Consider the following 10,283-nt stretch of genomic DNA (forward strand, 5'->3'; position numbering starts at 1 on the left):
TCCCGTCGTGAACAGAGGTAACAGTCAAGTATCTTACGGCGGCCCCAGCTCTCAGCGTGAAGTTCCCAGAGGTGCCGCCCTCCCTGGTGCCCTTGCAGTCCAGGCCTCGGCCCTTCAGGTGGGAGACCGCAGGCTCAGAAGAGCTGAGGACGGCGCTTGCCACCAGGACGCATCGGCGCTGTGTGTGGGGTCACCCCCAAGGACGGCCTCACGCACCGGGCCGCGTCCTGCCTTAGTGGGGCCGGGGCCGCCCTGTGCCGCCCTCCTCCCAGTGGGGCAGCCCAGGGGCGGCAGGGCAGGTGCCTGCGGGTCGGGCCCTGACAGCAGCCTTTTTTAACAACTCGGGTCAGTCTCTCCCTGTCGGCCCAGGCGGGTCACCCAGAGCTAAGGCAGGGCCCAGTTCAGGGACCTCCTTTTCTTTCTATTCAGGAAGAAATATGGCAAAAACGAAAGCCACAGAAAAACCAGCCAGGCTCCAGGGATTTTTGGATCTAAACCGATTTATTTTGTGTGTGTTTTTCTCTTTCTTCAGTTTCGTAGCAAAAGGAAAAAGAACCCAACGAATACAACAACACAACGAAACTTGCAACGAATTGGAGTCTCCTGTGCCCAGCAGAAGCAGGCGCTGGAGGAGTGCAGGATGGGCTGCGGTCCGGGGCCGGGGGCCTGCAGGGGCCGGAGCACCGGCCTCCCCACCCCCTCTTCCGGCTACTCCAAAAAGTGATCAGCTCTTAAAAGAAGAATCCACAAAAAACGAAACACATTTTAAATTAAAATAAAAACACTTTCTCCACCCGCCCCCATGCCAGGAGATTCAGGCGAAACCTCCTCTTTAAAAAAATTGTTTTTCTGCTAGAAATACTGTGCATTACTTTTTTTCTTTCACTTCTCTTGAGGGTTAAAATAAGATATATTTTCGCGGGAGTCATAAATACGATCTGGTGCATAGAGAAATAGCAGCTCGGGAGTCTGGGCCAGCTCCCACCCCCCTCCCCCCGTGGAGTACAGTAGGGCAGCAGGACTGAACACAGCATGGATAATGCTCCTCGGCTTCAATCTCTAGGGGACGCCAGTGGCAGGGTGGGGGGCAGGCAGGCAGGAGGGCAGGCAGGGGCCAGGCCCCTCCGAGCGAGCGACACATGCTGGGACACGCGACGTCCGAGGGCAACCCCGGCCGGGAAGCAGGGAGCTTCCTCTAAGGGTTTCTTTTCTAATCACCGAACAAAATAAATATAAATACTTCGAAAATAAGACCGCTTTAAAAAGGAGTAGAAAAGGGCAGGGTAGGGAGGCCAAAAGGAAGTAAACGAAGGCGCGCGAAGGAACGCGGGGCGGCGGCGGAGGCCCTCGCGGCGGTCCGGGTGAGGTCGGGCGCAGAACCGCATCTCACGTATGTACAAGCGGACGCCAGGAAGGACTTCGACCCGGCCCAACTCTCCCGGGAATCGCCGCGCTCCGAGCAGAGGAGTCGTGGCAGCGTCAGGACGGTCACCCGGTAAGGTGCGCGGGCCGGGAGCGAGGAGGCCGCGCCGCGGGAAGGGGCTTCCAGTCTGGAGCCTGCAGACGTCGCAGCGGGTCTCGCGGGGCCGGCCCGGCCGGAAGGCGGCGGCGTTAACGCGGGCGCGCGCGCGCGGCGGGCGCCTCGGCCCGGCCATGCGTCCTCGCTCTGGGCCGCGGAGTCCGAGCCGAGGCCCCGGGCCGCCCGCGCGAGCCTCGTCTCGGCGGCGGCGCGGGCTCGGGGTCCGGTGCTCACAGGAAGAAGTCGGAAGCGCCCTTGGCCCCGACTCCCGGCGAGGACTCCCGCGGGAAGCCGGCTCCGCCCGCGCCCCCGGGGCCGCCCCGGCCGGCCAGCTTCTCGTATTTCTCCTTGTACAGGTCCCGCTCCTTGGCCAGGCGCCCCACCTCCAGCTTCAGCTGCTCCACCTGGCTCTGGAGCTGGCACTTCTCGCTCTCCAGAATGTGCCGCTGCTGCACCCGCTTGAAGCGGCATGACTGAGCGTAGCCGCGGTTCTTGAGCGTGCGCCGCTTCTGCTTCAGCCGGATGACCTCCTCCTTACTGAAGCCGCGGAGCTGCCTGTTTAGCTCGCGCACGGACATGGACACCAGCTGGTCGTCGGAGAAGCGCTCCTCCAGGCGCACGTGGTGGCCCGTGCCGCCACCGCCATGGCCCGCGCCGCCGTGGTGGTGGTGGTGGTGATGGTGGTGGGCGGCGTGGTGCGTGCCGTGGTGGTGGCCGGCGCCCATGTCGTCCGCGCCGCCGCCGCCCGCATAGCCCTGGCCCCGGAAGGCCTCGTAGGCCGCGGCGGCCTCTGGGTGGTGGTGCGCACCGTGGTGCCCGGTGTGGTGGCCGCTGCCGATGAGCGCCTCCACCGCGTCCTCAGGCGTCAAGTTGAGCGCCTCGGGGTTCAGGTGGTGCTGGTAGCCGCTCATCCAGTACAGATCCTCCAGCGCCGGCTTCCCCGAGGCGCCCCCGACGGCGCCGGGGCCCCCGCTTGCCGGCCCCGGGGCAGCCCCGGCCTGCGCCGCGCCGCCGCCGCCCCCCGCGCCGCCGCCGGTGCCCGGGCTGGGCGCGCAGAAGCTGGGCGAGGAGGGCACGGAGGAGCAGGGCGTGCTGAGCGGCGTCGAGGATAGCGAGCCGGGCGGCAGACGGTGGCAGAAGCGCTCGGCCTCGGGCGGCTCCTTCTTCACCTCGAACTTCATCAGGTCGAAGTCATTGACGTACTCGATGGCCAGCGGGCTGCTGGGCAGCTCAGCGCCCATCGCCAGCTCCGCGGCCATCGCCCGGGGGGGCCCGCCGCCTCGCCCGGCTGAGCCCCAACAGGAGGCCGGGGGGGGGAGCCACGGGCCTCTCCCCCCCCTTCGCTCCCCACTGGCGGCGGGTCCCTGCGGGGGCGGCGGCGAGAGGCGCGGGCTCCTAGCTGAAGCTCGCGGGGAAAAGTTTCACGCAGCCAACTCAGGGGTGGCCACCGGGGACGCCGCCGGGCAGCCCTGGGTCGCTCCCCGGCGGGTGCAGGCCGGCCGCGGTCCCCTGTTCCCGAGCCGGCGGCCGGGCGGTGGCCCGGCGGGTGGCGGTGCGGCCACCGCCTCCGGCTGCTCGGGTTCCCCTCGCTCCGCCCGCGTACAGCCCGGCCCCGCCTCCACCGCCGAGCGCCGAGCTGTGCGCTTCCCCCTTATAGTGCCGGGCGCCTGGGCCCGCCTTTATGGGAGGGGTACGCGCCTCCGGGCCAATCGGAGCCCCAGACCCGTCGCTCTCATTTGCCTATCCCCATGGCAACCCGGAGCCCAGCTGTCAATCTCCTGCGGGGAACAGCTGTGGGAAGGGGTGGTGACCCGCCGCCAGGGAGAGGAGGGGCAGGGCCCTCTGGTGGCCGCCTCGGGGGACTGCACGGGCAGAGGGCGCGGGGCGCGCGGGGGGCGCGGGACCGGGCCCGAGGCCTCCGAGGCCTCGCGTCCGCGACGGGGCGGCCACAGAGGCTCGGGGAGCAGGGGGTGCTCCTCGGTGCCTCCTTCCCCTGCAGTCCAGCTGGCCGTGACCCAGCAGCCTCTTCCCAGGTTTCTTTCCGGCCGGCCGGGAGCCCGCGTCCAGCCCCGCTAGCGTGGTGGCGCCGGGACATTCCGGTCTCCCGACACAGGTGACACTGCGCGGCCTGGACGGGCGCTGCGCGGGAGCGCCGGTTATTTTTAGCTCCGCGGTTCAGGCGGGTTCAGGAATTTAGTCAACAAACTTGCTGGCACCTCCGTGCGGCGGGATCCACCGCGGGACGCCCGACTCCAAGGGTGTGCGGCGCAGGTGGGGAGGGAGTCGCGCGCAGGCAGGCGAAGTGGGGCGCCAGGGACCCTAGTACCGGGGCCTGAGCCACGGGACGGGTGAGGCCTGGGGCTCAGAGGGCCGCCAGGCCCGCACCGCATTAGGCGTCCGGGCACCTGCCCGGGTCTGGCCTCTTGGCAGGGTTGTGGCGCAGAGCTGGGCGGGGCGGGGATTGGGGCGGCGGAGGTGGGGAGCCTCCAGTGCTAGGAGAAACCGGGAGGGCTGGGCTCTGGGAGCGGAGGTGCGCCTATTGCCCAGGGCGTGGTGACTAGGTAAAGAACTGTGGAGCAGTGGGTGCGCCCAGAGCAAGGGGCGGTCCCTGCCACGGCCCTCCAGGGTCAGCTGAGATGGGAGGGCATGACCCAGAGAGGCCCCCAATCCTCTATACTATTATGTGACTTTTATAATTTAAAAACTCAGTCTTAAATGCAACCACCTATGCGCATAGAAGCAAAAGTCTGGAGGAACTGTGGGCAAGACGTCACCAGGGGCAGCCTAGCCACGTGCTGGGGGCGTTTATCCCCCAGGGTTTTTACCTTGTTCCTGGCATGAATATCTAATATTTTATAATAAGAAAAGTGTCATACAATGGGGAGTGAAACCGCACCTCTTAAGATGTCATGGGGGTGACCCGGCCCCATCTGCACAGTGGGCACCTCTTGCCCCTTCCTCCTTTCCCCCACGTCCCTCTGGGTGGGGCTGGGCTGTGAGGCAGGGCCATGCGGAGAACAAGGACCTGTCCCACAGGGATGGCCCAGCAAGTGGCAGAACACAGGCCCCAGGCGGGGGGTCTGGGCTCTAGGCCAGATGCGTTGCCAGGTTTGGGGCTCCCTTTGAAGCCCTCGGCGTTCAGAGGGAGGCCACAGCTCAGAGGAGTGATGGCGAGCTGGCGGTACGTCTGCCTGTCCGAGGGGGAGAGCGCGTCTGCATTGGGCTGCTGTGTCTGGACACCTGGCCTCTGCCCCTCACACTGTGGCTCCAGCCAGGCCGCTGGACCAGCCACGGGTTTGGTCCCAAGCTCAGAAGGGTGCTGGGGTGGAGCCAGGCTTGTGCACGTGGGGGCCCTCCTCACAGCTCCTGGCCTCAGGCCGAGGGGCACTGACGTACAGCCGTGCCTGGGCTCTGTGGCACCCCCAGTCCCGCCCAGTCGTCTTGTCTTGTCCTGAGACATGCAGTAAGGCCCATCCCAAGCCCACCCTGAACCCCCTCGAGTCCTCTGCTCAGCCACACCAAGTCAGGGACAGTTCCCGCCACATCCAGCCCCAAAATGTGATGCTCGAGGATGCTGGGCCCCACCCCAGCCCAGAGCCAGCCAGCCCCTCACTCAGTCACACACACAGGTCGTTCATTCACGCCCTCCACTGAGGGAGGGGACCCAGTGCAAGGCCTGCTGCAGAGACTGCATTCAGAACTGGGGAGAGGCACGGGGGGCCTTCAGGGCAGCCTGGGACCAAGTAGGGTACCCATGTCCCTGACGGGCTTAGGCACCCGGTAAGCTCCCTGGTCCCGGACTTTGCCTCGGGGTCGGACTGGCTTCCTAGAAGGTCTGGGCCAGCAGGCCTGGCCTCAGCTCCTGGCGGTCCCCAAGCCTGGGGAGCCCTCAGTCTGCTCCCTGACTCTGCATTGTCTCAGCTGAGCTTTCATCTCTCTCGTTAGTCACAGCCGGGCAGGTGGGAAAGGGGCCGAGAGTCCCCGTATGCAGGCTTTGGAGGGGCTCGCCGACCACCCAGTGCCCTGCACAGTGGGCAAGACAGGCTCTCCCAGCCCAGGGAAGGGGCCGCCCCTTCCTGACTCAGGTGGTGGGCTCCAGGCTGGCTCCTTTCTCTTCAAACTCCTCTTTGCCACTTGCTGGCCTGGGGTGGGGCAAGTTCAAGGAGGCGCTCACAGCAGAGTCTGGGGAGCAGAGGCCGCGAGGGACCAGGGTCCATCCTGTCTGCCAGGAATGGCTGGTAGAAGGCCACAGAAACAGCATACAGGTGTGCTGTGTGCCCTGGCCGTGGCTGTCTTCTCAGCTCCCTGGACGGTGGAGGCTGGGAGAGATCACGCCAATGCCATGTTGCCCAGAAAAGGATCACTTTCTTCCCATCCACCACCACCACGTCCTCTGGGGGCCTCTCACACCCACCAAACAATCAGCACCTGAACCCATGGAACTCCACAGGGAGCCCCGTGGGGCTCGTCATTAAATGTGCCCCACGAGTCTTTACTGAGCACATTCTGTGCGCCAGGCTGCCTGCCCGAGGGCAGTGTCCACTGCCTTTCACCAGGGAGGTGGCCCTGGTGTGTGGGAAGCGTGATGCAGCCAATACTGTGCTCATGGGCTCTGCAGTGGACGTTTCTCTCTGACCCCGACAGCTGGGAGGACTTGAAGGCTAGAGCGACTGGACAGCTGACAGCTGGCAGATGACGGGGGCTGTAGCTGGACTGGCGCCTCCACACGGCAGCTGGCTGGTTGGGCTTCCTCACAGCATGGTGGCTGGTTCCCAGCGGGAGTGTCCCAGAGCCTGGCGGACATGCCTGGCATTTTTGTGAGGTGCGGCAGTGCTCAGCCCACATCCCATGGGGGCCCAGACACAGTCTCCTACAGGTCACGTAGAGGAAAAACACTACACTGGTACAGCATCTCTGGCAAATACAGTCTACCAGCGTGGGGATGAGAGAGCAGGAAGTAAACCATAAAATAATAAGCAAATTATCTGTTTCCCACTGCTGTGCAGGAAATCACCACAAGTCCAGCATCAAACGGCATCTTTATTGTCTCAGCGCCGTTGTCAGGAGGCCCGCGGGCCAGGGTCTCAAGGTCGGGGGTGCGTGCGTGCGTGCGTGCGTGTGTGTCTCTCTCTCTGTCTAGTCTGGAGGTTCCTCTGGGGAAAGAGAGCCCCAAGTTCCCTCAGGTTGTCAGGACCATTTCTTGGAGTCTGAGGGACCAAGGCCCCGGGCTCAGGGGGCTGGAGGCCGCCCTGGCTCCCTGCACCCCATGACTGCCCCAAGGTGGCCAGGCCAGCGACAACAGCCTCTGGAGGAGCCCCGCCCACCCGATGCGGAGGGGCCACCACAGCAGGTGAGAAAGGGGAGGGTCCAGGGGGCTTGGCCGGATGTTGGGGGTGGTCAGGCGCCTGTGGTGCCACCTCTGGGGACCACAGGGCCGCCCATGGGCAGTGCTGAGTCAAAGTTCCAGCTCAGCGCCCTGGGCTCTGGGCAAGCCCTGTTGCAAGGGTTAAACGCTCCATCACAAAGTGCGGCGCTGCAGGGTCCGCAGAGCCCGCTACCGAGCTGCCTCACGGAATTCACAAGGTGAAGCCCCAAGACTCCTGTCCCGGAACAGCTGGCCCAGGCTCTCCAGGCTGGGGCCAGAGGTGCCGCTCGGCCTGGGGCAGGGCGCAGCTGAAGGCCTCTGCTCAGCCCCACTCCCTCCCTCCGGGGATTTCTTCCTGAGCTCAGAGCGCTGCGGGTGCTCTCCCCACCCAGGGCCTCATCAGTGCTCAGTGAGGAACAGGGTCGCATACTCTGCGGGGTGGGCGGTGCCTCCCTGGGGAAGGGCTCAGGCCGCTGGAGCGCCACACACGCCCCCTTCCAACTCCTCCCAGCCCCCAGGAGAGGCCGTGCCGTGCCCAGGCAGCACCTCCTCCGGACTCCACGTGGGAGCCACGTTCGCAGCCCCCAGGCCTCCCCAGTGCACCCCCCATCTCGGATGCCTCGCCTCCCCTGGGGCTAGGGGCCCAGGCCCATGCCACCTGCGGGTCACCTGACCTCAGGCCTCACCTAGAGGGCCTGCCCGCCACGGCTCCCTGTCCTTGGGGCCATCATCTGAGAGGCTGCACGACCTGCCTCACTAGAGCAAAGGGCAGTTCACAGGGTAGCGGGAGGGGGGGTGGACAGGCCTGAAGAGGGCAGTGGGCTCCTGACAAGGCAAGAAAGGCTCCAGGAGGCCCTGCCTGGGCTCCACAGCCCTCACGCAGTCGGGGCTGCTGCAGGGCAGTGGGGCGGCAACCCACGCCTTCAACCTCGGGGCGCCCAGCTGGCCTGCCCCTTAGCACGAGGAGTCCAGAGTGACACTGCCCCCTCCTCCTGCCTGGGAACAGAGACTCTGACCAGGCGGAGCCTGAGGCTGACAAGGTCCTCAGGGGGTCACAGGGGCTGGAGGGTCCCCAGGACACGGGCCCAGAGCAGCCGCTGGTGGGGCAACTCCTCTTCCCGGGGTGCCCAGCCCTTCCTGAGCCTTCCACGGTGGCCTGCAGCTGTCAGAGCGGCTGCTTCCGGGCGGTGGGCTGTACCGTGGGCAGTGGGGCCGGGGTGCAGGTATGCACATGGAGGAGAGAGAGCGGCTGGGGAGAGTAGCCTCCGGAGAGCAGTGGCAGTCCCAGGCAGGCGGTGGGCATCCAGCTGCCCACTGGTCTGTCGGGAGCCCCCGCCATGGACACACCTGCTCACCTCCTGTCCAGCTGGTGCCCACCTTGCAGTCTCAGGTGCGTGTACCCTCTTTTACCATGGAGGGAAGTACAGGGAGGTAGTGAGCAGGTGAGGGTCTGAGCCGGCCTCTCAGATCAGGAGGGACCAACAGCTGTGTCCCCAGTGGTCTCCTATCTGCCCAGGCAGAGGAGGGAGGATTTATCCCCCGCCCTCCCATCATCGAAAGTTTGCCCGCTGTGGTGGCGCTGACTGTGGGCTTCAAGAGGGAGCCTGGGGAGGATCGCCCGTCCTAGCCGGGAGGAGGAGCCGGGCAGCGGGGCAGGTTGCATCCCCGGCTCTTGCAGTCTCCCCTTTGTCATCACTTAGCCCAGGATCCTTGGCCCCCGCCGCACCAATCCACGTCTCCTCCAAGGCCCTGGGCCGAGGCCACCACCGAGAGACCCGAGGGGTGGCTGGATGAGGATACGGGCTCTGCCAATATCTGCCCGCAGGGCCAGGCTGGGGAAGCTAGCTGGCCCACAGCTGGTCCACTCAGTTCCCTGACGGGCTGGGGGCCCTTTTGTATAATTAATTAATTAATTAGTTAGTTAATTATTTTTCTTAGCCGCGTTGGGTCTTCGTTGCTGTGCGCGGGCTTTCTCTAGTTGCGGCAAGCAGGGGCTACTCTTCATTGCGGTTTGCAGGCTTCTCATCGCGGTGGCTTCTCTCGTTGCGGAGCACAGGCTCTAGGCGTGCAGGCTTCAGGAGTTGTGGCACTCGGGCTTCAGTAGTTGTGGCACACAGGCTTAGTTGCTCCGCGGCATGTGGGATCTTCCTGGACCAGGGCTCGAACCCGTGTGCCCTGCACGGGCAGGCGGATTCTCAACCGCTGCGCCACCACGGAAACCCCTGGGGGCCCTTTCTTCACAGCTGGGTCTGACTCCAGAATCCACCATCCTGCCGAACTGGCAAACGTCAGGCCCCAGCGATCAGCACGAGACGACAGGACCCCTGCTCTGCTAGACTGAACAGCGCCACCGCACGCTGACGCTGGGCAGGACCCTTGCCACGAACTGGCCTTGGTTCTTGTCACCTCTGAGCTGCTGCAGGGGCGCGCCATCACACAGACGAGGGCTGGTGGAGAGCAGGACCCCCGGGTGCTCACCCTGGCCTCCCGGGGCGGAGTGTCCGTCCCTCCCGTGCTGGGGCTGGGCCGAGGGGCCTTCGTTGGCCAATGCGAGGCACTGGCCATCGAGGATGGAGTGTGGGCGGAGGCCCGAGCTGCACCCACACGGGTGGCCCTCTCACCCTTCAGCCAGCGCGGCCCTTTCAACCTGGGCCCAGAAGGAGCAGGTGGAGGACAAGTGGCCGTGCAGCTGACCCGACTCCTGGCAGAAGCGTGAGGCTGCAGGCTGGGGAGCAAGGGGCCCCCAGCACACGGGGTGGTTTGTGATGTGGATCCCGGGGCGGCCGCCCCAGAAGGGGGCTGCTGGCACAGGCTCGCCAGCGGGAGCACAGCTCACTTCCCTGGGGGTGAGGGGTGAATACCCTGAGTGGCCATGCACCCCTCCAAGCCTGGGCAGCGGCATCCAGCAGGGGGCCAGGCCCTGTCCGAGGCCCCCGTGCTCTCCGCCAGGGCTCCCCAAGCCCAGGGGCCAGAGACGCTGCCTCCTCCCTCGGGCCGCCCTGTCCCAGACCAGGTGCCAGCTTGGGGCAGGTCCTCTGGCCCCAGGCTGTGGCATCCAACATGCAGGCAGGCCCCTCCTGGGTCTCTCCCAGCCACAAATCAAACTGGCCTAGCCGTGGGGGACAGGCTGCCCCAACCCTCTGAGCCATCTAGGGGCGGCAGGGAAGTGGCCCATGTTCCTGCCCGAAGGCACGGAGGGGCTGTGCCTCCGTCTCACCAGGGCCAGGCGGGCAGGTGGAGAATGAGTGGGGGGCCACTGGAGGGGGGTCTGTGGCCTGCCCCTCACCTTCCCCTCAATCTCAGGCCTCCAGGCCACCCTGGGGTGGCACCCCTGGAGACACTCTGGGGCCTCTGGGCAGGCCGGGCAGCGGTGGGGTGGCAGTCAGGACAGCCACGAGG

General features: G+C 65.8%; 1 protein-coding gene across 1 annotated transcript; it reads right to left on the bottom strand.

The window, feature by feature from the left end:
• Positions 1 to 517: 517 nt before the first annotated feature.
• On the bottom strand, positions 518 to 3,033 carry MAFA (MAF bZIP transcription factor A). The gene has a single exon (XM_027132309.1). It carries the CDS (start codon positions 2,776 to 2,778, stop codon positions 1,750 to 1,752), a length of 1,029 nt encoding a protein of 342 aa, XP_026988110.1. The 5' UTR covers positions 2,779 to 3,033; the 3' UTR covers positions 518 to 1,749.
• Between the last annotated feature and the right edge of the window lie 7,250 nt (positions 3,034 to 10,283).

Source organism: Aethalodelphis obliquidens, unplaced genomic scaffold (genome assembly GCF_003676395.1).
Source record: "Aethalodelphis obliquidens isolate GAN/ISIS:26980383/991018 unplaced genomic scaffold, ASM367639v1 scaffold41, whole genome shotgun sequence".
In the NCBI taxonomy this organism is placed as follows: Eukaryota; Metazoa; Chordata; class Mammalia; order Artiodactyla; family Delphinidae; genus Aethalodelphis; species Aethalodelphis obliquidens.

Bases quoted from the DNA above. Each gene is read 5' to 3' on its own strand.
- MAFA (XM_027132309.1), bottom strand. From the start codon at position 2,778: ATGGCCGCGGAGCTGGCGATGGGCGCTGAGCTGCCCAGCAGCCCGCTG.